Raw genomic sequence first — 26,880 nt, 5'->3', positions numbered from 1 at the left:
TCCCCAGGGTAGCATAAAAATTAAAACCACGGATCAAGTGCAAAACTCCACTGATTTGTTAATTACCTTCTTCTGGCTGTTTTGTTGTCTTTCGACTGTAATGAGAATAATGTTCGGTGTGAGAACAGACGTGAGGCATTTTCATATAATCCATGAATGGAAAAATGGCTATACCACTGCTGTTCTGTCCGTATCAGCTGCCTTGACATCAGTGAGACCCTAAGAGCCTTCTAACATTCTGTGTACACACGTTTTACAAATGCTTTTCATCTGTCTTTGCTGGTTTAGCCTCCTGAGGAGTCACGTTGAAACAGGTGTAGATCAGGGTAAGTGTCCTTAGGCCTAACGTTAAAGCTGCATCTTCCTACTGTGAAGAATTGGCACGTCAATACTCACTGAAAAAATGTTCTTTAGTGTAGAAATATATATGTTTTACATCTGTGGAAGTGGGGGCACGGTGAAGTCTGGTTCCTGTGGCGCGGCAGAGAAAACAACATGTATCCTCTGCCTCGAACTGTTGGTGTCTCTGCCATTATACCGTGCTTCATTCACGAATTGGCACATTCATTTTTACCTTTGTATAGAAGGGGGCGGGCAACGCTGTTAATTGACTTGGTTTGGCTGGTGCACCCGTCCCGGAATCATCCCTGACCTGCGATGGAAGGCGGCGAGTCCTGGCAGCGAGTCTAACTCTGAAATTCGTCACTTGTTGCACTCGCCTCGGCCACGAATTACTCCTCAGCTGCCGCAGTACCCGGTTTCCCCCAAACAGGTGTGCTTCTGTCCGCTTTGTTATGCCTATTTTTTCAGGTTAGCTGGCTAGCTGAATTTTCGCACGTAGCCTATTGACCGTTGTCACCTTAATTATCTCCCCAATGGACAAAATCCGCACAATCCGAAGTTCCGCACTGTCATTCTATCCTAGGTATTTAATGAATTTAATAATTTAAGAAATAATTAACCCTCGTTTTTTACCCGAAAAGGATTTACGATTTCTTGGCATGAAACATAATTTTAAAATTAATCACACAATAATATTATACTATTATAATGAAATTCTATTATTATAATTTTTGTCTTATTGTCATTTTTCTTGTTCGTGATGGTTTGGCCACATTTACGATGTATTTCTCTGCAGAAGCAACCCGTATCGAGTACCGGCACAAATTTGACCCACAACACCACAGACGTAACGTTTTGTACAGGCATTAAAAAAACAAACAAACCAAAAAAAAAAACTGTATTCAGTAGGCCGTTGTTGAGGATGTGATGAAGCATTGTTTTGATCAGAAAAAAAAAAATTGAAGGTATCTTTCACACATCTAAACTTGAAAACCGGTAAAAGATTTGACCCGAACACAATAGGAGGGTTACGCATCACAATTTTGCATTAAGTACTTTATATCTGTAGCTGATGCTTTGTGTGTGTGTGTTTGTGTCTGTGGGTTATTTTTTTAAGAAGGGGAGGCGGTAACAAGCCCCCCCCACAGACACACACACACACACACACACACACACACACACTTAGTTTAACGTCTGTTATTTGTCACCAGTTGTTTGGGTATGAGCTATCCAAATATTATTTTCTGTTAATTTTTCCAAAGAACTTCACTTGCATTAATCCAGCATTTAATGCTGTAGGAAACTCCCTCGCCGCTGAAGAATGTATTCTGTGTTGCATTACTGCACTCTCCTACTGTCATCACAATGAGCTAAAACACATGTGACTGTTGGCAAGGGTAGTGCCAGGTCAGGGAGGATGTGTCACTGCTGGTCCAAAGCATTTCCAATAAAGGCACTCAGGCCAAGGCCTTTAGAGATATCCCCGGGTGAAACTGAAGCATTGCCAGCACCACAGTTAAGTCATAGTCACAGAAGTAGTTTCAGCCGGAACTTGAGTCAAAACTCAAAGTCAGGCCAGTGAGGTGCTGAATGTGTTAAGTGTTTACTCAGCCTATCTTACTGAGATTACTTCAGACATGTTTGTTTTATTAGATATTCTCAACAGCTGCACCATTCCAAGGATAGAAAGGGCAATGCGTGACTGATATCTACTGTTGAAATCTGGTGCTTGTGAGTACAAGAGCTACAGAACAGTAAATATATGCTGCAAAGGAATGTGCTTACAGTATTGCTATTTGTGTTTTTTCCACTTACACTCCATTGTAGTGCAAGTGGTTATTTCAACTTTCCATCTAGCCAAAGGTGAATGGAAAATTTTGTACATTGATGCAGTGCTGAATTATTTGCTGTCTAATAGGCCTGTGAAGTCTGAGTCCAACTTTTATTATTCCCTGGCTGGGAAATAATCACCTGGAAGTCTGCTGTTCAGTTAAGTGCTCCATCTTAGGGCAGTCATATAGGCTAAAAAAGGCGAAGCATGGGGCCTCCTAATTTTTCTATTTCTGGCATATTTCACCAAGAGAGTGTGCAGAAAAATTTCAGCTAGCAAGTTTCATTCAGGAGAGGTTAAGCACTCTCATTCAAGAGGAAATGGTTTGTATTATTTCTCAATTTCTGGTAAAGCTTTATTGTGTACTACATGAATGTGCAAGACACATTTTCAACAAATAAATAGTAGATCAAGCACATTTGTTTGTGTGCATTTCAATTATGCTTTATAATGTCTTCATAACCACATATAACTGCAAAAATATGGAGAGCTGCTAAAAGTCCATTAGCAAATAAGGAATGATTATTGGAAGCAATGATGTTAGCTGCAACAAAGAGTATGCATATTCACCAGGTAATTTTTTTTTTTTTACTGCACCAGCGATCCCATTTAACAGAGCTCTAGGGAGGAACAAAACGACAAACAACCACGAAACCTGGCATGCTCCGACTGGACAGGATCATCAACAGATCAGCATGATGTTGATAGCATCTGAGCCACGTTTCTGCTAACAAGGGTACATTAATTTGTTTTTAAAAATGTGGAAACGTTTTTCTTCTTGCTGTAACCTGCAACCCTGGAAAACATTAATTTTGTAAGTCAAGAGGAAGTGTGTGGACCTTGGTGTCGGTCAATAATTCCAGAGATGCTGACAAATCAATATTGTTGTTTGACAACTACTTTTTCAATTTGCCTCATATATTTCATCACCCTGTAATCAGACAAGTGACAACAGTGACCGTAGAATATTTATGTTTTTATTTCAAGCTGTTTAATTGACATTGGAGGCTGTATTCTGGCACAAATCACATTTAAAGACACACTTTAAATAACTACAAATAAAACAAAGCCTTATGAAGTAAGATTAAAATTAAATCAAATGTCATACAATAATCAAGTATACTGTATGCTGCTGGAACAAGTCTTTGTTTTTGTTTTTTCAACTGCACAGCAGTAGCAGATGTTTATACCACTGGATACTTATTAAAACATCTGTTTAGCCTGACTAATTTAGCAAACACCAGTGTGTGTTACTGGAAAAAAAGAAAATTAGTCCTCATTGGGAAATAACTTCAGCTCAAATGCCCAGCATCGATAGATTAACACAACAAATTATTTTTATATGACTGAGAAGCTCTCTGCCAATACAAGGACAGCAAGATGTTTCCACTCTGTTGGCAGGATTAATGGTAATCATAAACATGAGTGTGGTCCATGAAGGACACTGGTAGGAAAAGCCTGTTTAACATGTCAGTATTCACATAAGAAATCTAATTAGCCATTATAAGATAACACGTTTTTCCCTACTTTGCATGCAGGGAGATGTCGCATTGTGCTTTCAAATCATAAAGTGGGAATACAAATTAAATTAACATCATTGCAAGGGCAATTTTCAGCATCCTATTCATAGCATTTGTTATTTTTACCCAGAGCCGGGCTGAACACATCTCAGATGTCTGATGTGTTTGGGAACTAGAAGAGACAAAGCAATCCATGACATAGAATAAAGTGGGTTTTTGTGATAGATTTTTGCAAATTTTCAGCCACATTTTGGACCCGTTTTTCCCTAACTCCCAGCAAAGATTGGGAAATGACGATAAAGATGTCCAGCTTTTGGCTCCAAGCTTTGGCAGGAGCCACAAAGTTTCTTCTGTGCCTGTATGACTGAGAGTCCTCATCTCATCACTGTACTTCAGGAGGTAATCATGAAAAAACAGCTTTCAAAAATATTTAAAGAGATTAAGCCTCAGAAATTATATGCCTTTGAAATCAGTCATTTTAATCCTTTAAGTGATAATACAGGCTGAAACAAGGTGATTCATAGCATACACACCATTCATTAGTAGAATAAAACTGAATAGCATGAAACGAGCTAAAAATAAAATTTCATTAAATACAGTTAATTAAACTCAGAAGATAAACTGCAGTATAAGAGAGAGAAGAATGTTTTGAAAGAAACAATGAGTCTAGGACAACAACAGTGAGATAATCAGCAAGAAAAACACAGATTAGGAGGCTACTGTAAGAGAAAGCAAAATGGCAAATGTTACATGGACATTTTCTTCTAAGTTTCCTAAAAGCTGGCACTAAATAGAGTAGATCATATGAAAGAGGACCCACAATTTGGGGGAAATATAAGTATGAAGGAACGGTCACCTTTAGTTAGTGTCCTAGATCCAGAAATGCTCAAAGAATTGCTAAAAATAAAATGCAGGTAATGGGAAGAGGTAAATCTCAGCTGGGTTCCTTCTCTATTCTACCACCATATTTTCTAATTCCAACATGATGCCATGGGGAGACTGGATATTAGACCTGATCCAAGTTTATGCTGTGGAAAGGGAGGTTTGATAAGCACAGGAGCTTGTAGCTTTTATCCTAGACTGTTTCTGTGAGACTTGAAGGCAATATGGGTTTGTTTTTAGGTTTCCAAAATACAACAAAGTACTTATATGTTTGTATCCATGCGGAAAAGAAAAAAAAAAACTAACTAAAAATGTCACTGGCAAAATGGGAAATCCTGGGGTTCATAGTGAGCAGTGCAAAACCCAGAAACTTAAAAATCACTTGGCTACAACGACTCTTCCTCTACGTGCTTGAACAGCTTAGGTTTGTCAGGAGTGAACAGTCTCATCTGCTGACTGCCTCTCTCCACCTCACTGCCACCTTGTTTAGCCTGATCCGCCAATCTTCAGCAAACTAATGCAAGATGACACTTTGTCACCAGAATCCTAAAGTGTACCCACAATACAATTTGTCATCACATTCAGCAGCCCATGACATTCATAAGAGCTTCTCTGTCAGTATCAATTTCATTCTTATTTTAAGGGTTCTGAGCCCTGACGTTCTCACTAACAGATGCTAAAAGAGTTTCCCCAAGGTTCATTGCCATTGAAGAGTGCCCACGTCCCAGACTAACAACTGGTCATATCCATAGCATAATATCTACATTTCCTCTGCATGTTTAGGTTTGCCACTAATTAAAACAGTCATTTTGAAACAAACAAAAAAGCAAAAACCCCTCCTATGTCTCATTTGCACGATGTTGAGACCTGTGCTTATGGAATTAGAATCATTTCTATCCATCAAAACTTGCAATTATACCTGCACATTGATTATTGCTGTATGTATTACTGACCTATGAGGCTGGACCTTTGTCACAGCAACCTCCAATCAAGGTGACGTCTGTTTAATTTGGCCCTCAAGGCAGAAATGAAATACAGGCGTAATGATGTGTTTATGAAAAGTAATTTCTGACCCTCAAGGAAACAAAGTAAATTAGGCACCAGGGCATTAACATTTCAGCTCCTGACCTAGCGGCCATTATACTAACATTTACATTACTACTCTCCGTATAGTATGAAAAATGTGAAGAAGGTTTTAATTGAAGGTTGATGTAACCTTTTCATGTGTAAGGTTGGGTAATCAGTCTTAATATACGGGGTGCAATGCTCGGTTAACCTACTCAGGTTACATCACATCTAATATATCTGCCGTTTGCAATCTGCCTGCATAAGAAAAGCAAAGTAATGAAGTGAACATGGAACCTAATTAAAAGTTGACTGTGAAGCTGTAAGTCAAAAGGTCAGCAGTCTGTCTTACTGTATACTGGGCCTCACAAAATTAACCTTGTCAAGTTAGATTAGGTTAAAAAATACTTATGGCAAATCCAGAAACATAAATATAACCAAATCAATGAAATTGATGTGATTTTAAAAGGTGAACGCTTAACCCTCTGTAAGTTACTGTTTCCCACAGCGAGGCCTGGCAAAGTGATTAATCTTTCTATTTTTAGATCCGTTTTCTTCTTATTTATTTCTTTTTTTTTTTTTTAATGTAGAAGGGAGACGGCAGCTCTGCCAACAGAAATACTTCGTCAGCAACTTGATTTCATTTACATGGAAGAGTGAAGGCAAAGCTGGAGCAAATTAGAGAGCTCAGCCATGGGCTGTGCTGAAATAAAAGGCACTTCAAGAAATGCCTTGTGAGGAGACCTCTCAAAAATCAGCGCCTCAAGAACATGATTTTTTTTCTTAATATGCCCTGAAATTATTACCACTCACATTGTTTGTTCTGCACAGCATCTTTTCAACATCTTTGCCCTTTGATTTCATTTTCCATCTTAAAAACACTGCAACAGGAGATGAAAATTGTATGATGAGAACTGTTTACACCAGCAGAGGGTCAGTATTACCACCTAAATCTTAAAGGGATAATTTGCCAGTGGGATACTAGTACAATACAAACAGCAGATATCCAAATGTGATGTTTAGGACATCTGGACAAAGAATTATTTCAAAGTACTATAAATACAGTTTTGCTTTACCAATTTTCTAGGTTTTCTTTTTTTTTTTTTTTTAAACTTATTATACTTATTTTATCTCTGTTTTTGAACATCTGTTTCTTTCCAGGGTGGCTCAGAACAACCCCCAGAAAACTTGTTGCTTTGAGACAAATGACTACCTAGCCAGTTATAATTTGGGCAGCCTAGAAAGTGAGGCTATGAAGACGCCCTTGCTTTCAGATTTAGAAAGGTTGATGACAAAACGGTTCCCGCTGATGTTTTCAGTGAGGCATTTCCACTGTGATGTAATTCCAATACCAAACGTGGCAGCTCTGGAAAAATGTCAAGGTGACCTCACCTCAGTTCACGACAGACATTGAGCAACAGACCCAGAAAGGTATTGTATCACTACCAGTGACTGTTTTGTTTGACTTTGGATTTTTCATTCAACTATAGAATGATTCACCTTAAAGCAGAATTAACTCATTAAGTGACTAATGTTTAGGCCTTTGGATGCAGCATGACAAATCATTGATGTTTTATCACCATTGTGGCTAATTTGTTAACAAACAGTTGCCTATTTACACATCCAGCAGAGACAGTGTAAATTTAATATTCATTTGGAGTTGTGTTTCTGGCCACATTATGAATGTAGATCCAATACTGATTCTCCTTTTAGCTCTGCCTTGGTATCCACCAACTCCCAAAGGAATCTGGCCCTTTAGCCGCTAAATGCTCCTCACTGTTTACCAGGCAGTTGTCAACTTTGTCTGTCAGTTGTTTGGTCCGTTGGCAGGTAGTGCAGTGGGTTTATTAGAAAAAAGCATGCTGCATCAGCCGGAAATGAGGTTAATGAGAGCGGCGAGGGTCAACGGAAACAGTAAGGTTGTGGGCTTAAAACCAAAACAAAGAGCTGAAAGGTGCTGAAACGCTATGCAGAGCTAAAGGGAACTGCTGAGTTAGGTGATCATTCGTTAGTGACCCCTTTGACATAACACAGCCATTGGATCAGTGGTTCATATAAAGCTATTTATTAGTGCAGCTTACTAAGTGATGCATTCAATATTTTGTACAATATCCTTAAGTAGAGCCAACATTCAGAAATCATTATAGAAGTTGAATATATTGATATGTTCGATATACTGACATTTCTGCAGTAAAGGAGTGTATATAGTTACTTGGCATGCTTTGTGGCGCCATAGTACTCTTATGGACAGAAAATGTACTGCTGTAAGACCTGCTTTGTAGGCTGGCTTTGCAATGTTCTCCAGGAATGCAAATTTGCCCATTTTGTCCACTAAAATGTAATAATATCTCTAAAGTTAAACAAATCCAAGTTCAGGGAAACACCAGTGGCCCCCGGAAAGCCTAAATCAAACAATAAAAGCCCAATTTAAACTGAGAATTTGGATCATAGCACTGTGAATACAACAGTTGTGTGAGGCTGATTCATGTAATATCCCGCTCTCTCTGGCTCCAGAGTCCTGCTGACACAGCAGCTGTGCGCAATACATACGGGCGTGGACATGTATGTATGTGTGTGCAATTCTGATCGTGTGTGTGTGTGTGTGTGTGTGTGTGTGCGCGCATGTGTGCGGGGGGGTGTGTGTCTGTGTGCCTGTGCAGGTGGTAAGAGGGAGGGACAGCAATGCTTGTGAGCTGAATAACAAATCTAGCATACTGCACACCTGAGGAGCTGTCACTGTCATAATCAGCCGTTTATAATGCATGGCAGAAGGGGGACAAGAGTCGAGAGGAGGAAACGAGGACACAGTTGGTATCAAAGCTCTGTCTGTATTACATCCTTTTCTTCTTATCCTCTCCATTGCTGCATGGAAAATTGAAAGGGTGAGGGTATTCTTTTTTTTTATTTTTTATTTTCACTCTTCGCTCAAATTTCCTTCAAGTTATTGCCTAGCTCTCACTCATCCACTGAGCCACAGATGTCGCATATGGAAAGCTGGATAGCTAGTTCTAATTCCTCTCTGCTTTCATCCTGCCTCCTTCTTCACACCCCGTCTGGCCCAGCAGGTTTGTGTCCGGACAAGTCCTCCAGAGAGCTCAAGGTGACACATGGTTGCTCAGGCACAGATGAGTGTCCCCAGGCCTCTTGATGAGCACCAGTTGGCCCCCTCACTTTTCCCCTCTACAAACGTACTAGAGTCCCTGAGCATTGGGTACAAACACCCCCCTCCCTCAGAGCCTTTTGGTTTTTTTTAGTGCGACGCTAATCTATGGTTCTGCCATGAGGGCCACAGGAGCAGCACGTTGACGCACTTCCAGCTCACTGACACAATCATTCAAGCACTTGTATTGGGAGTGCCCGGTGTGTATATATGTGTGTGTGTGTGTGTGTGTGTGTGTGTGTTGCGTGTGTGTGTGTAGCCAGAACAGTGCCTGTTAGACAGCTGGCCTGATATTTTTTCGCAGGGTCAGCAGAGAGTTGGCCAAGCCAGCATCATGGAGGAGTAAATCAATGAAACCCAATTAGACACCAAGAAAGGTGAGAGAGGAATTGAGCACAGACTGAGACAAAAATTGAACCTTGAGACTTTTTGCAAAAAATACCACAGTAAATACAGTAAAATATCTTTTCCATAGTGACACACGGGAAAGGTCTCTTTATGTTTAACTGTGTAAAACCTGATATTAAAAACGACATATCTGAACACACCTCCACCCATGATTTGTGGGAGTTTCAAAAGTATTGTGTGGGACATGCTGGAGAAAAGTGGATTGCATGAGTCACTCTGATGCATCATTTTGCTTCAGTTTAACCAAATAGGGTTCCACTGTATGAGTCTATGATATCTTTTGATATCACAGTTTTCATAAACAAACACTGGGAAACACTACACATTTTGTTACTAAAAACTGTTCACCTCAGACCCTTTGTGTCATCCTACACTCAAAAAAATATTTAGCCTAATACTTAAGATTTTTAAGTATTTTTAAGGTTTATATTTCATAAACATGGTTATTAAGCATTTTAAACACATTGGATTTCTTAATACTATTACACAAGTCTCATTCTCACGTGTTTCATTTATGTTTGACTGACAAATATGCATCACATTAAGGTTATTTGTTTGTTAACTTAAAACTGTGTGATCCAAAATACATAATATTAAATATTAGACTAAATACTTTTTGGCGCGTACTGACCCTTTGTTTTTAGTCTCGCTGATTTCCACAGCAGGTGAAGAGTGCAGTCATGTGTCTGTGTGGAGGTCGAGAGTAAAAGCAATATGTCTCATGATCACCTCCTGAGCGAGCCAAATGAGGCACCCTTCGCCCTGAGCAACCTGCCACTAACATCTGCTGCTTTGGCTGCAAATGCCCTTCTAAAATTGTATAAATCCTGTCTGCTTATTGGTCTGCCTCAGTGTCTTTATTAAAAAACTTTAAATAAAATAGGATGCCACTTTCCAATAATTCTTCTTTTCTCAGTTTCAATTATTAATCTTATGGAAGGCATGACCTTGCTTTACTGAAAGTGAAGGCAAGAGGAAAGTCTATCACTGGTTGCAATGCAGACAGGATCTCTACAAGCAGCACCAGTGAACTTTAAATGCACCTTATTGTTGGAATGCAGGTGCTTTATTTTTCAACAATTATCTGATTCGGATGAAAAATGCAGCATTATTTTCCGAACTAATGAAAGAAAAACATAATCTTAAGCTTTTGATTACCTTCTGACTACTAATGAGCTGTGGAGACAGCATTATGAACTAGATAATAATCACATTCACGTTGACAGGGAAAAAATAGATACTAATGCCCACAGGCAAGTGTGTTGGAATAGGTACTAAGGCAATTACCACGAATTTGGATCATATTTTAATCTCATTTAAACAAAGTATCTCGTGTCAAATCAACAATATTGTCTACTGTAAAATAGATAATGTCCTTAATTTAATTGTTGTCTGTTAGGAGGTTTGTCATCTGCAATGTTTAAATGTTACATATATGTTAGATAAACTGGCTATACACCATGATAAAGGAAACTTACAATAATAAGGAATCTTAATATTCCATGTTGCATTTATTATGGTGGGATATTAACTACATTGCCTTTTATCATTTTAATGAACATTCTTTACCTCTTTATGCAATCTGACAGGCCAACCATTTGCCACCTTCTTAAGCCCACAGTAATTTTTAACACATTTTTTTAATCAGGCTTCTCCACCATTGGCATGAAAGCAATCTAATAAATGTGAAAACTGAGCTCTCCCAGCTGAAAACAGTAAGATAACCACAAAAAAAAAGAGCATTTATTGAAGTAACCTCTACTCTCATTACTTCTGTGATTACAAAAAAAAAAAAAAGTGTCTCATTCCCTGACTGCCTCCAAAATTAAGCTCTTGATAAGAAAGCCCAGTTTGAGACGGAGGAAGGCACAGGGATAGAACAGCAGCAGCAACAGCCCTCATATAAATCCATCCAGGATCCTGAGCTCAGACACGCTGTTGGTCCACTCCTAAATCAGACAGGCCAGGCTGTCACGACCTGGCCTTGTCTTCTTGCAGATCAATGGTGATAGGGGGAAATACATTTTGAGCTTCAAATACTGAAGACACCAAAGAGGCATTCAGGTTGCAAAGAAATCCAAAGGCATGTATACTGAATTTTTGAGGACTGCTGTGGAGATATCCCACACTGAAAGCTGTGATTAAGATTTGGCCGACTTTGTTCATGCTGAGGATAACAGCCAGGGAAGGCTGAAAAGAGTGTGATAGGTCACTTTTAAAATGATGGTCTCTTGTATGAGATGAGGTATTGTGTTTTTTCTTTACTTGTTGGATGTCATGTGGAATATGGCCGTGCACTGATTGAAAATGTGCCTGTTAATAAAAAACTATTCTAAATAACTCTGAATTGTTTACATGTAGTCTTACTTGTAAGTGCAAGTGACTGTGTGTGTGCGGGTACAAGCACTTGACTGACCGATCATGTGCAGAAGAAAAAGCTATTTGTTATTATAAAACTTTCCAGTTTTGTCCTGAAAGCTCAGATAACAACACCACAGCCATTTATCATTTTCTCATTTGGTGCCTAAGAGAGGAATAGAATCTTGTTCAGTACCTTTCTCTTATTGTGTCTTCAGAGTTATAGCAGTTTTTATGGTAAATCTTTTAAGTCATGCTACTGGCTTACTCATTTGTTGTTTATTCTGCCACTGTGGTACAGAATGATATATCTCAGCAACTATTTAATGGATTGACATTAAAGCTCGTACAGACATTCATGGTCCCGAGACAATGTATCGTAATGACTTTGGTGATCCCCTGACTTCTGATATGGCGCCACCATGTGGTTGACATTTAAGTTTTGAAGTAAAATGTCTCAACGACTATCAGACGGATTGTCATCAAATTTTGCACTAACATTCATGTCACCCTCAGGATAAACGGTAATGACCGTATAGGCCCTGACCTTTCATGTAGCACCATCATCAGGTCAGAATTTTAATTTGTCCAGTACTTTGCTTTATGACCAAATATCTGCAAAATTAATGACATTTCACCAGCCGATTTTATGTTTATTTCTAATTACCAAATGTTAGCATTCTTACAAGCTAAACTATGGCGGTGAACATAGTAAACATTATACATGCTAAACACTGACATTGTGAGCATGTTTAGCAATGCTAACATTAGCATTTAGCTCAAAGCACAGTTTTGTCTTAGAACAGCCTCACATGGCTCTAGACTCTTAGTCTTGTTAAGAAAATATCAACTTTTTCAGTTCCTCTATTGTAAACTGCCGTATAATTGCTGTATTTTCACAAGTACGGTACATATATTATCCAACTGAATGAGCCCTGATATGCTATTCAATGATTTTTTTTTTTCAGTGATGCAAAATAACTGGACATGGATTGTTTGAAAAGCAAATACATGATAACACTTGAACAATAAATATTTGAGACAACTGCCTTTTGCACACATGCCATAATCAATAGCAACCCCCTTTTATTGCATCACTAACTAAAGAAGCCTTTTTCTCTCCTTGGGTTGTTCTGGAGTTCAACACAATTTGCCCTAATCAGGCAATCAATCACTATTAGATCTGTGTGCCACACTAGGACACTACAGGCAGATGTGGCCCCCAGCAAAAACCCCAATCCCTAAATTGAGGCAGACACTTACTCGTATGAGCCCTGTGGCACAGAAGACGTTGCCAGAGCTGCTGCCAGAGCTTGCAAAGAGCATTGTGCCTTTATTTGTCGACAAGGGGGTGGCACCAAGCTGCTTTACTGACATGTCTTTTCACAAGAAATTTACAGAGAAAATGCTCAGTGTACATGTTCATGCGTGTCTTTGTCTTTGTTTGGCACTTTGCAAACAAAACAATATAATCAGATTCCTTTTAAGGCATCAAATTAGTAATTATGCCACAACCTTAAGTAGCCAGTTAAGATTGACACATACACAGTATAGATACACACTATACATTTAGACCTATGTGTATATGTGCACCCTAATACATGCACGATTCTATTTGGCTCCATTGTTCAATTGATATAAAAGACTGAATGAGCCGATTTGGCATGAGAGGAGAATAATCAGAGCATTACTGAGGTCCTTAGAGATCCTTTATTGAATGCATCACAATGAAGCTTGATTGGAATTGATAATGGCTTTGAGGACTAGGTTGCTCCTTTCCACTGACTAATTTGTTCCAAAGCAACCTTTGACATGCAAGGGATTGGCAATGACAAGGTAATTAGCCAACTGTTGAGAGGGGTCAAAATATGTGTGTTTATACCAAAAGGGAATACATTCTACCTTATTGAATTTTGAGGCTCAGAGTCATTTCAAAATACTGCATCTAAATAGGCTGTATGCATGTGTGTCACTATTGTATATCTATATTTGGCCTTGAGTAGAAATGACTGAGCTCTGCATTACAGTGCATGGGAGTGGAGGCTGAACTGTATGATATTCCTGTATCAACACAAAGTCAGCATGAAGAAGTGCCATGGATGTGAAAGTGCTGCTGACCTCGTCCATTTTTCTTCCAGTGCCATCAAGGCGTCCGTGCTGCAATGTTCCACACTGCATCCAATTGTGCAGAGTTAAAGGTGTCGAATTAAGGGCTGCTCCAGGCCAAGAGCCCCCCAGACACCTGCGCTTACGAGAGTCAACCGCAGTGTCAGCAACGCAACCAACATGCATCATACAGCTGCCCCACACATGCCTGAAAAACAGTGTTCTCGGTCTACAAAAAGACAGTGCAGGCCGGGGGATATATTGACCATAGACTGCACAGCAACCTTGACGATAAATTTCTCCTCTGATTGCACATTTTAGACCATGCCAAATTCAGGTATATGCTGCAAACAGAGTTCTCGGGGGTATTGGTCTTCTGAATCGTGCAACATGATATTGTTTGATTGAATGCACTAAGTCCAAATTGGATTCCCACTAACGCCCCCCCGGCCGCCTAGACAAGTACTGATGAAAGATAACCGCCTCTGCATTAATCAAAGAGATGGAGCATTTTGATCCCACTCCCAATTAGATTAGATTACATAAATTTAACAATTTGTACAAAATGCGTTATCAATTATCAACAGGTCATTCCGTTTGATCTCTTGCCCAATTCTTGCCACAGCAAACAATAGAAAATGCACATTGAATCTGACTGCGTGTGGTAAAAACATGATTTTGTCATGTTTCATAATAGCTGTGAGGAAAACTGGCTTTGGGAAACCATGACCACAATAGACTTCTTTTAAAGTGTGTTATCTTAATTTTGTTGCATAATTTTGTTCTTTTTTCTTCTGGTTGCATACATTTCCATCAGAGGGACAGTGTAATTATTTCAAAACATGGATGATCAGGCGTGCTAATCAAAAACAAGAGCGTGAAGTGTCGTGAGTCACTTATTACAAGAAGCAAGCACTTTCAAAAAATGATCCAGCCCTCTCTTCCTGTGCATGTGTACTGACTATAAGTGGGATGTGATCGTGCTTACTGTTTGTTTAGGATTACAACAGACTCTCAGGGGCGGATGCTTTGATTTGTAGGTGGAGGGGAGCAGCGTTGCTCCCATCACATACTCGCCTGCACCTCAAAACGCCAATAACTTGGAAAACAACAGATTGCCCAGGAGGAGGTGAACCAAAAGTCAGCCCTTGTTTATTATTTGGAGATGGAATAAGTATTTTTCTCATCTTCCAAACTGAAATATCTCTGTATCGCAGATGCAATATATTCCATAGAGCCGTCTCTTGATAGTTAATTAAGTGTCAGCAGCACAACTCAGGTAATTTAACCTTCATCAGGCTGTATCACATGAGAAGATAATGTAAGGGAATTATTCATTGCATATTTTAATGGAACATGAAAAAAGCTTTACTTACAAAATCCAAGCTTAAGTGAAGATGAATGAATAGAATGAAAATTCAAAATTCTATAGCGATCGAGTGATTTTTGAAACAGTGGGCTTATTAGGCACCGGTTAGGGAGACCGTGTACCTGAATATGTGTGTGTGTGTGTGTGATGTGAGAGAGGGAGACACACACACTCACACAAACATACACACACACATACAGATTTAGCACCAAAGCACTGACAATTAATAATCCTTAAGATCAAACGTGCAGTAAACAGCAATTATCTAAGGGCAATGTGATCCAAATCTCCCACCTAATGATCAATAGAGTCTTGGCTCTTTATGCAAGCTGAGAGACAACTGACTGAGTCCCAAATCAGTTGATGCCGATGACATTCAAAAAGCATTTTTTTCAGAGGAGCCTGGAGCTGATAATCATATAATATAAATGAGAAACAGTCAGACTATAGCTGTACATACAACCCAATGCATCATGATCTGAAATAACACACTACCATTTGATAACTTCAAACTTAATTTCAAAATATTACACGAAAAGACTAACAATCTCCAGTATTTGTAAATAACCTACATTGTAAATTATGGTGAGATTTATATAAGCTGTAAATTATTTAAAGACAAGAAATGTCTGTGTTGATCATTTGTCTTTCTTTGTATTTCTGTTAGTCCTGGGTGAGTCTCATTTAAATATAATGCGCACGAGTAAGTGAAACCAGACAATAAGCAAATAAATGGTGACCTCATACTGATATTAAAATACTGAAACTACTGTAGGGTGTTTTAATCAAAACTGATAAGGCATTTTCTTTCAGAATAAGGAAGTAACAGAAGTATTTCAATTTTAACTGGACAGATAGCTTATACATGGTATATATGAAAATCATATCATAATTGCATTGTATGGATATTATATAGTTTTAATCAGGATACTAAAGCCATGTCAGCAGTTCTGTATTTTAGGCTGACAAGAAAATAAATTAATCATAAATGTTATAAGAATGCTATCACAGCCACATTTCAAAATACTGAACACATCAAAGATAATAGACGACAGTAGAGAGAATATTATAAATATATATATATATATATATATATATATATATATATATATATATATATATATATATATATATATATATATATAATTATATGTATGTATGTATATATGTAGTATGTATACACACACACACGCAGACACAAAACAGACCATAATGTAAGATACAGCCACCATAAAGCGGGCACTTACTACCCCCCATTATGATCGAACATAACTATGGGGTGCGAATATTATAATACTCTGTCATTTGGGATGACGGCTAACATAGGGGACCACGCTTCGCCCCGGCAGTGAAATTGGCAGTGTGACCAGTAGGGAGAGACACTGAGATGGGCGGTTTATAGACTAGTGGCCGGGGCTTCTTTTTGTTTTTGTGTAGGACTGGATGGGAGGGAGCAGCAGCCTCAGTACCAGGCAGCGCTTTCCCTCAGTACTGACTGGATAGATAGAGGAGGAGGCTGCTACATGCTGCCCCCGCCACCACCGCTCCTGCTGCCACTGCCGCTCCTGCCTTTGTCGTAGAGGGACGCTTTTCACCGAGGCCACACTTGAGCCACAGGGATATTCTTTTTTTTGTTTTTTGTTTTTCCTTGCTCCTTATTTTTTTTTTTTTTTTTTTAACACGGATTCCGAAGTGGGAAATTTAGCAGTCACGGGCGTACCAATGTACTCACTACACGAGGGCAGCGGTCTGCTTCTGCTAGCGGTCTTGGCAGGACTGCAGGTACGGTAATCTCAGAGTTACGCCGGACTGTTAAGGTGCTCGTGTTTGCTGTGGCGATGCTGTCCGTTGGGTGACGAGCCCGGCCGAGCTTGCTAGCTTTCCAACAGGCACTTTACATGGCGTGCAGTTTGCGAAACAGTGCTATGTATGTATCAAAAATTCACGACGAAGTAGGTCTAGCAAGGGCTGCACTAGCTAACGGTTCTTTTTCTTTTCTTTTTCTTTTTTTTTTTTTTGTTAACGCTTCGCTAGACGCCGTGTTGTTTAAAAACTACGCACATTTGAATAAATTATTTAAGGTCAGCGAATTCAAATTCGCAATGACGTAGCCTAATCTAAGTTGGTGTAGCTGAATCGTTTATTGTGTGTAAGTTGGGTGATACGGGGCCCACATTAACCTAGTTCTCACTCGGTTATATTTAGTTTAGGTTTAATATTTATGCAGATTGCTGCAGCGTGTCCCTGTCCGCCGGCCCGTTAATTGCCTCCCTGGTAAAATCGCTATATGGACAACAATGAAAAGTAGCATGTTGTAAATTACTGTGGTAGCACAGGTTATGTATAGCCTAAGTACGTGTAGCAGTAATGGGATAATGATTGTTGACCGACCTTAAGGATGGAAACTGTCGATGCAATGGTGTGTTTTTTTCTTTTTCTTTTTGGAACAGTTTATTTTCTTGACTATGTGGCTGCTCTGTTAAAACTGTGCAACCCCCCCCGAGCGACAGAGAATAGCGGCCACACACTTAAATAATGCCTTTTTGGCAGCTGAAATAGTTAATGAAACGGATTCGCTTTTGTTTTAGCACTTAGGACCAGACTAGTGCCGTACATCCTGGTGCCGTTGTTGTAACGTGCTAAAATTCCCGCCCCCCCCCACCTCCCTGCAAACATTTTCCATTGAAATTCCTCTGATTAAGAATGGCAAGTGGCACGGATACCCACAATGCTCTTTTTCAGCAGGACTCCTCTCGGTTTACATTCTGTTGAGAGTGCATGCAAAGAAAAAGGGCCAGGCATCTGTTCCTAAGAGCTGAATCAATGCTGAGTTTGTCTGATGGAGTGTATTTGGATATGCCTGGACACTGGTGCATTTTCTTCAGTTATGCTCTGTCTGCAATTTCTCACTGTTGGTGATTTCTTTTTTTGCTTGCGCGACTCACGCTTTATGGCAACACCAGCCTCAGTGATTTACAGATTTATTTTTTTCTTTGCAACATTCCCATTATTCCTTTAATCTTTTGTGTTGACACCCTAAGCACAGAGTTTTCCTTTACAAAAGTAGGCAAAAAAAAAAAACCCACTATATTGATCACAGTCATAGCCTTGCTGTTTCTTTAGACATCAGCAGTTGTTATTTCTTGTTTATTCAGGCATTCACACGTAGATGTTTATTACCACAACAGTGGATCGTTACCATTTACTTTTTATTCCCTTGTTCCTGCACTTCAAAGTGGAGTGTTTGTCCAGGGTAGTGTGTTGATCAGAGGGGCCGACCAAGAATGTTGGTTATAACCCTACCCTGTGCCTGGGCCCCTCCAGGGGGACAAATGGAGCTTGTTCTTGCCTAACCATGCTTTTTGGCTAATGCTTAACCCTTTTGGCCTCATTATCCTAATTGCAGTCCCTGCTTAAAAACAACAGATGCTTTTGTACAATCGTGTGGACTTTAGAACGTGACCAAGAGGTTTTGGAGGCAACAGAATGCATTTTTGAAGGTTGATTTATGAAACTCTTTCTCTCTCTCCCCACCATCACAGATTGCAGCAGAGGGCAGGGGCACCGCACCATGCAGGCCAGGCTTCTCTGAAGATGTATACAAGGTTTTGGTGCCAGATATCACAGAGGAAGGACAACCCCTTTTCAACTGTGAGTGGTGAAATTTTCATATTGCTGTTTCGTGTTGGATTCTTATTATGTCTCTGTTTGATTGAGTGTGTGTATGTGTCGAGATGTGCATCAGTTGTTCGTGCCTGCCACCATGTGTTACATTTCAGGGTGGATTAGAACAAGCCTGACATATTTAAACAATTAGTCTTGGTGTAGCTGTGTGGTATTGCAAGTCGTGTAGTTTGCCTTGTAAACCAGCGTAAATGTGGCTCAGATTTATATGGCTCCTGTCCATTTTGCTTACATGCTGTATTTTCTTTCAAAGCAGACACAAACATAAGCAGGTTGTTACTTATGTGTTAGATCATACATTTTAGCTAAACAGTTTGTGTTTTTGCAATTTGCATTTTGTTGAGATGAATATTAACTCTCGCCTTTTTCATTAAAAGTAGAAAAACTTTATTCATTGCACTGGGGACATTTATTGTTGCAATGAATAAAAATCAGTTAACACACAGATTTGAATACTTTTGCGACTTTAATCAAGCAAAATAACCTAGCTATTAAACATTCCGTGGCTAGTACTGGTGCATTGAATTATTTCCATTATCACATGCCATAATTATGCATTTGTCTTGTCCTAATTTAACATCACTTCAGTACAAATTTAAACCATATGCTATAAGTATGTTACTGCGCCTGTTACTTGAGACACTTTAATGCCCAAAGGTTCCTGCCAGAATCATATGGTAATGCGCCCAATTGCAGTTTTACACTGCTAAGCCCACTCAGTGGCAGTTTTCTGCAGTCTTTTGAAAGATACTTAAATTGCTGTAATTTAAGTATCTTTCAAAATTTTGTTGTAGCAATAGTTCTTCTTTTGGAAATCTAGCTGTAGTGGGTTTTTTTTCCAACATATAACCTGGTGCAAACAAGAAAAAGAAGAAGACTAAGAAAAACTGCATTGCAACAGGCGTGACCAATACTGCCTCTCTGGAGTTTAAATAGCAAAATGAGGATGCAGCATACAGTGAAACGGTATGCAGGCCTACAGACGGTAGTAAAAACTGGAATATATCACCAGTTTGCCATTAGAGAGGTTAGAGCCTTGGGGTCATTTCGACCAGAAAACATTCTCACTTGTGTTGGATTTCACAGTGTGTGCCTAAAACTTGCATGATGCCATTGGTGTGAGTCAGAGAGGTGGAGGGGGAGGTAGCTATGACAAGAGAATAAAGGAGAGAGGGAAGAGAGTGCTTAGATGGGTGGGTACAGCTTTCACTGGGCTTTACCTTGTACACAAGTTTCCGTTTGATCCTGCAGGTGATGGATTTCCCTCTGTTGGCTTGTGGATGAGCCATGACCGGGGGTAATCAGGTTCCCCTTTGTTTGCCCCCAGCACTACCCCCTCTCCTCTTTTCTCTGCCTTCCCCTCCCCCAGCGAGCTGTTGCTCTGTGGAGATTTCCTTGACAGAAAGGGGCACTCCTGTGCCATTGTAATGCAGCAGGGCTCAGCAGCGTGGGATGATGTTAATGAAACTGCATTCTCTAATGAAAAGCTCCCGTGGCATGTTTTGAAAGACAAAGCCCCCACAGTGTGGAGAGTATGCCCAAAGTTTTCAACTTTGCTTTCACCATGCTGGTTAAAAATATTGTTTTTGACCGGGAGCAGGGGGCTTTTTCAAATTGATGCTTCTATAGCTGCATGTGGCAGGCAAATACTTTACGTTTCCGGTTATTTCGTTAACTTGGAGGATTTTTCCCTTTAAATAGTGAATGAAAAGGCATAGAATGAATCTTGGTGGAGTCATTTTATTAAACGTACCTGAAAGTATGAACATGTTAGAACAGAACACACGCTTTGCCATGTTGTAAATAACAAACTCACTAATTCAACTATTCATAAACTTGTCCTCAAATTATTGGTGAGTTGTCATCAGTTGTCTGTCAGGGTAGTTAGTTTACATGAAATAAGATCTGCCGGAGTATCAATATCAGTAGATTTTATAAGATGTCAGTTATATCACTCCTCTGCTCATATTGTATTTCTTTTGACCCCAGATGAGATGCATCGTGGGTGAGCTGTTACATATCTTTGTCCCATCTAATAGCAGTCTCTTCCTCACCATTGATTAAGAGAATACATGCCCTGAAGCTTGTAAAACCCGGAAATAGTGACAATTTACATGTAAACAGCTGAGATTGTATGCGCTAAATTAAGGACATCCTGTGGTTTTGATGATGGGAATTGTGTTCAGCCAGTTAACATAGCTGTTTGACTGTAAGATTTAATCACATTCCTGGGGGCGTAAACTAGACTTTAACTGTTAGCTGGCCAAGTGATGCCCCATTGATTTGCAATAGATTTGTTAAAATGCATTTCTTTAAAGTTGCTTGGCAGAGCAGCTCGGAGAAAAACCTGGAAGGACAATTATGCTTGTATGAGAACTCCTCTCCAACGATCCATTAAAGGGAGGTTACGTTCATTGTTTGCAGATGCAAACCACATCGGGCTTAGGAGGTTATCCACTGTCTACCCTCTGGGGTCCATATGTCGTTGCTTTTAATGTTGCAATATTTGCTCTGGCCTGATAATGAATGAAGTGAAAAGACCAAACATCGTTATTTTTTATCAGACCATCATACAGATGAAAGCAGCAAAGTCTTTAAACATTTGTCCCGTGTTTCCTCTTATCTTGTTTGGTTGCTTGATAAAGTCACTTGTTTTACTAAATTGCATTTAATTTCAGGTAGGCTGAAGCTGAGGGTGGTTTGCCCATGGGTGTCTAATGGAATTCTGGTGGCTTTTGAGAGCTGACACACATTGTGCAGTTTTTTTCCAGATGAGGCCTTCAAAGCAGGGTTGCAAAGTGAGTCAGTCGGAGCATTATTCAGCAGAGGTTTCCCTCCCTAAAAACTGGGTTAATGAAAAGCCCAAAAGCCTAATTGAGCTTAATACACTCTCTTATGCTGCTATTCTTCCAGCCATACCCCCAACCATCTATTCTGCTTTCATTTTTCTTTCCTCCACCCCTCAGCTCTGTGTCTTACTTCTTTTCTTGACAATTATGTGAGCTGTGGTGATGAAAGAGATGTGTGTTTATAGTCTGCTTTAGCATTGGTTCAAGAGCTTCGAATGTGAGCGTGTCAAGAGGGTCCAGTGAGCTGGCTCCATAGATGCATTGGGGGGAGGGATTTATAGTTGACCAGTTTAATAATGTGATTGAAACAATTAGTGTCAACGTCAGCGATAAGAACATGAACTCGACAGCTCGCTTTGGCTGAATATACAATTTTCAGTTAATCTATCATTAGGTACAATTACTTCTCTTTGCTCTGCTTATTTAAGGCAAACCTTTTAAACAAACCAAATTTCTGCCTTTTGACAAGAAAAACATTGTATTTGTGAAATCCAAAACTTTGCACTGACTGAACCCATCTTAATGTTGTTCCGGTCCTCTGCGCTTTGTTAAGATTCTGATGGCCCTGAGTACAGCTGGGGCCACTCAGGTGTGTTTAAGGGGCCCCAATGTTTGGTGAGACGTGACCCTGCTCGACCCTCTCCTGTAAACTGGGCCAAGTGCTCAGAAATATACTCAGCCCTTTTTCCTGCTCTCAGATTTGGAACGAGACTGGTGGGGGTTCCGCGGTGAGGTATAGATGAATGGAACACCAGCCAAAGAGGTCTCGACCCGTCACCAGGGAGGCCACAAATGCATGGCACCCCTACCTCATGTTGTTCTGACCTACGAAGTTGATCATTCATCACACTGAGAAACAGACAAAGCCAAATTTCACAACCCTAGGTTTTCAGGCAGTCTGCAAGTTTCTTTGTATTTGGACGGTAAATAATCATTATGGCCCTTGGGGTATGGGCCAAGGACCATAAGAGACTGTCTCAGGAACATTGCAGAATTTCAGATTTACATAGCTCTGTTGTTTATTGAAATATTCAGTGATAACTCTTAAAAAATAGCTTGAAAAGGGTATTTGCCAAAGCCCAGTGTCAGAAAAAGAGTGTCTGCTGTGGAGAACTTTGTGTTTGAGGTATATGAGGTCTGCATTGATGTCTGTGCCAATGCTGAATAATTCAATAGTCAAACATGACTTTCTTAATATTCAAATCCCTGCTCAAGATGAGATCCATAAGCACAGAGGAGTCATCATGCAGCAGATGAGAAAAATTAAGAGCAACATGAGATACTGTGAAACTCTTCCTTTTTAATAGTATCCGGGCTTATGCACATTTCACATATTCTCTTTGTCATTGTCGGACATCAAGCAACCCCATGACCATCCTTCTACTTTTGTTAAAGTTCAAACTCCAACTGTCCTTCATTTTTTTTCAAGTTAAGGCAGCAGTTTCACTGCAAGTTTGTTCGTAACAGCACTCCATTGCCCCCATCCCCCCTCTTTTTTTCTAGAAGTGGATCGATGAATCCAGGGTCTTTGTTTGCAGTGATCAATATGTTGTAATGAAGGCTGCGCTCCAATTCCCAGCTAAGCATCACTGGCGGGTTGGGGTTGAATTTGTTTTATTCTTTATTGTTATCAGCCTGCATACATTTATTTTCATCTCCCATCACTGTGTCTTTCTGGAAGCGCCATGGCCTAGATAACCACCACATATTGTGACACCAGATTGAATTTTTGCAGTATATGGTTTTGGAAAGTGACCTTTTATGCAGTTTGCCTACAATATAAAAAGGAAGTAGAGTTAGTTGAGTACTGCTGGTAGAGGTATGGCCACCGTAGCCATTTGTCAGAAGATCACAGCTCCATTGCAGTCCTACGGCTATATCATAAAAATGAAAGAATAATGTTAGTGTATTAGAGCAAGTGCACCCATTTGTTGCCAATTTGTAGGTGTGCTTTCTGAGCCTGCTGGGTGGCATGATAGGATAGGACATATTTTATTTATGTCGAAGATTTTTAAGCCCTAATTTCTTAACCATACCAAAGGTACTTGTGCAATGCCTAAATGTAGATAAAGTATTTTGTAGAGGGATGACATTGCCCTGGTGGCTTCTCATCACCTCTGTTCATATCGCTCTTATCAGCTACAGGCCCTGCCCTCTGCTATTGGCACCTAACCATGTGCCTCTGACATTGAGCAGTAGTTAAGGTGTCCGTCTCTTGATAATGTATGTAGGGTGTTTGTCCTTGGCATATTAATAGATTGTTCTAACCAGACAGCTCATGGTGGTGGTGGACAAATGCATGGGCTGCTCCTGGTAACAGAGACTTTGATAACCAGCGGTTGGTAAAGGGTGTTTGGCCGAGAATGCCTTTATCAACACAAAATCTGACCAAGAATCAGCAGTCAGACCGTGCTATATAGTCTGACTGTGACTGGTCAAATGTAGATTATTTGGCTCTTACAAGTTTGCATGTAACTACATTTGCCTAAACAAAATTTCATTGTCTATTATTATCCACAGTGACTGGATACAGATTTGAAAAGAAGTCCTTTTACTGTATTGCTCCTTCACACGGTCATGTGAAGGTTAGAGGGGATTTATAGGTTATTTGGTTCTAGATCACACCTGGGCCCCTCCATTCATGATGCCATATTGCTAAGGTTTTAAAATTGATGTGTGTGCTGCCAAAATAGGAAAAAGATTTATTTATTCTTCTAAAACAATCCTTCCCTTTTTTCAGTTGGCCATGCCATGGAAGGGAGCTGGATGACTGTGCTGTGGCGTGCTTGGCACACTTTCTCTGATGTGTTTTATTTAATGTGAAGAACACCCAGAGAGCCCATAAGATGACCCCGCTATGTAATGAGGCCATGCAGAAATAGCTGTATTGACCTGGCTTTCTGCATATATGCCTCCATATAAGTAGGCTAATGTTATTTTTCACAAGTGAAATGCTAGACCAGCGTGGAAAAGAAAATGCCAGGTTGCACCTAGAAGACAATACATCAGCAGTATGGAGCGATTGTTTACTTTTCTAGGGACTGATTTGTGGATTTCAGTGCCATTTTTCTTCTGTGGGACAGCCTTTTTTGGTTGGTAGAGCAAACAACTCTATATCTCTTCCACAGATCCTGTCTCCACAAAGAAGGCGCTCAGTGCAGTGTTGCCCTAGCTGTTTATTGTGCAATACCGACGTTCGATTTTGCCCAGTTTGACTCTGCCGTGCTTGTTTTTCTCATTATGTTAAGCTAGATGAGAGCACAGAGAGCCTTGTCCTCACGTTTTCCTTCGGCAGGCATATGAAGGGAAGCCACTCCCATTCCCCGCTACTTTCTCAAATCTTTTGTTCGTAAGGCAATACATTTAGCTTCAGCTTTGTTGCTCTTAGACAAGGGTGCATTCACTGACTGCCCAGCTGTAGATTCAACATTACCTGTCTCACGTAGCTGTGAACGACAGACAGCAGGCAGACACAGTGTTTTTATGTGCAGGGTCAAAAAGGGAAGCTAATACTCAAATGAATATATTGATGAGAGTAAAATGTAGAAAATAAAAACAGAACTAGCCCTGTGGTTTAGCCTTTTTCTGTATGCGAGGGACGCACATAGCTCACATTTTCAAATCTCATGCTGTGTTAAAGAGGCTACGTGAATTGGCACACTATTATTCCTCTGACAACAAAAGAAAAATTTGAAGCAGGGACACGTTAATTGACCCAAATACTGTAACCATGTTCACAAAGGCCAATATCCTGCCCGGTAAGAGACGTCTACCTCCTGCGGGCCACGCCAACTATTGTGTTCCGGCTTAAATTTCAACACACCAGCTCTTCTTTGGACACTAGCATCTGAAGAGTCGCTTGTATCTCTTGACATTCTCCATGCATCCTTTTATCCAGCCCTCTGTCACCTCCACCACTCTCTTCTCTGTCGTCCCTTCCCCCTCTGCCACACGTGAGCTTTAAGATGGAGGAGCTCCTTTGGGTTTACATTATGATTGATGTGCCTTAATTGAGTAGTGCAAGGGCAGTACTGAAGCATTTAGTCCTTTATTCTATAACTGAGTTTTTATTTTTTATTTTCCTGCAGTTTCCTTGGCTTCAATCATCAATGTGATGTGCTACTTTAGTCGTGTTAGTAATATTTTTTGATAGATGACTGTCTAAGGTTTTTTGAGGCATGTGTTCCTTATGTCAAGGGTTTTTTTTTTTTTTTTTTTTTTTTTACACTAAATTGTGCTCATAGCATTCCAGGGACCTCTGGGATGATAGTTATTTTTATTTTTTGCTTGTCTTACAAAATAAAGAACATCATTACTTTTATTTATACCAAAGATTGGTGATTGGTAACTTACCCCCCAACCCAACCTACCTAAAAGTGTTGGCTCACCAGATAACCTTATGTGGCGCACCATATTACTCGTATCAAGTGATCTACTGTTACAAGGCCTTGCTGACACCAGTCTCTGCCATCATCCACACGGATATTATGATTCACCTGCAGCAATTTCTAGTCTCCATTTGAGCGCACACGATGGCAGTAGGCAACATATCGGTCTGCAGTCTGCGTTGTCTGAGTTTATTTTATCTCTTCCTTTGTCGATATTTACTGAGGCATTAGAGATCGTGCAGCATGTTGCCACTTTATGTCCTCTAGCACTGCCTGCTCAGCAGGACAGGGGCTGGAGGGAGGTAGATTCTTACTGAAGGGTATAACTGTTGGTACAATGTGAAGGGTGGCTAATTTCTCCAGACGTGTTGTGTCTGACTTGTGTAAAATAAGTTGTGTGAAATTATGCACCAGTGAGGTGGTTAAAACACTTTGAATATGATTGTGTTTCAAATTTCTCTTGTTGTAAATTACTTTCTGCCTCAAATTGTGAGAATAATGAACCAGATTGTGGAGATAATCCAAAGGTTTTATTATTAGTTACTAGAAGTGGCTAAACCAAGAGTTGTCTGAATACTAAGTGCCAGCAAGACTCCATCACAAACCTCAAAACAATATTTATACTTTTATACTAAATCAGCTTTTACAGCTAACATCTTAGCAAACAATTTTTTATAAATCTAGCAACAGCTAGTGCAGCGTGGGCTTACTAATAGACCCTTGCCACACATCAAGTTAGATATTCTTTTTCTGTTATTTTCTATAACTTTTGTAAATGTTTTTTACAAAGTCCTGAATAAAACATCTGGTATTTTTACCTTGCTAGATGTTCAAAGTTCTTCAACAGTCACTTTTTTTCTTTGGCTCTCTGCCATTTCTTCCTGGGCAGGTAGGATATGCTTGTGTGAGGTTGTAAGC

General features: G+C 39.9%; 1 protein-coding gene and 1 long non-coding RNA gene across 2 annotated transcripts in view; both read left to right on the top strand.

Annotated features, from left to right (window-relative positions):
• Positions 1–237: 237 nt before the first annotated feature.
• LOC120799191 lies at positions 238–3,236 on the top strand. The gene is made up of 3 exons (XR_005708795.1): positions 238–326; positions 585–772; positions 2,774–3,236. It is a non-coding gene; the product is annotated as an uncharacterized LOC120799191 (long non-coding RNA).
• A 13,230-nt stretch (positions 3,237–16,466) lies between these two features.
• The window catches only part of cdh2 (cadherin 2, type 1, N-cadherin (neuronal)), a 62,224-nt gene continuing 51,810 nt past the window's right edge, over positions 16,467–26,880 (top strand). Inside the window, exons 1-2 of the mRNA XM_040143385.1 lie at positions 16,467–16,823; positions 18,584–18,692. Of these exons, the coding sequence (XP_039999319.1) occupies positions 16,764–16,823; positions 18,584–18,692 (169 nt within the window). The 5' untranslated portion in view covers positions 16,467–16,763. The remainder of the gene's footprint in view (positions 16,824–18,583; positions 18,693–26,880) is intronic.

Source organism: Xiphias gladius, chromosome 14 (genome assembly GCF_016859285.1).
Source record: "Xiphias gladius isolate SHS-SW01 ecotype Sanya breed wild chromosome 14, ASM1685928v1, whole genome shotgun sequence".
Taxonomy (NCBI): Eukaryota; Metazoa; Chordata; class Actinopteri; order Istiophoriformes; family Xiphiidae; genus Xiphias; species Xiphias gladius.
The sequence above is the reverse complement of the archived record's forward strand: the minus strand, read 5'-3'. Positions and strand labels throughout refer to the sequence as shown.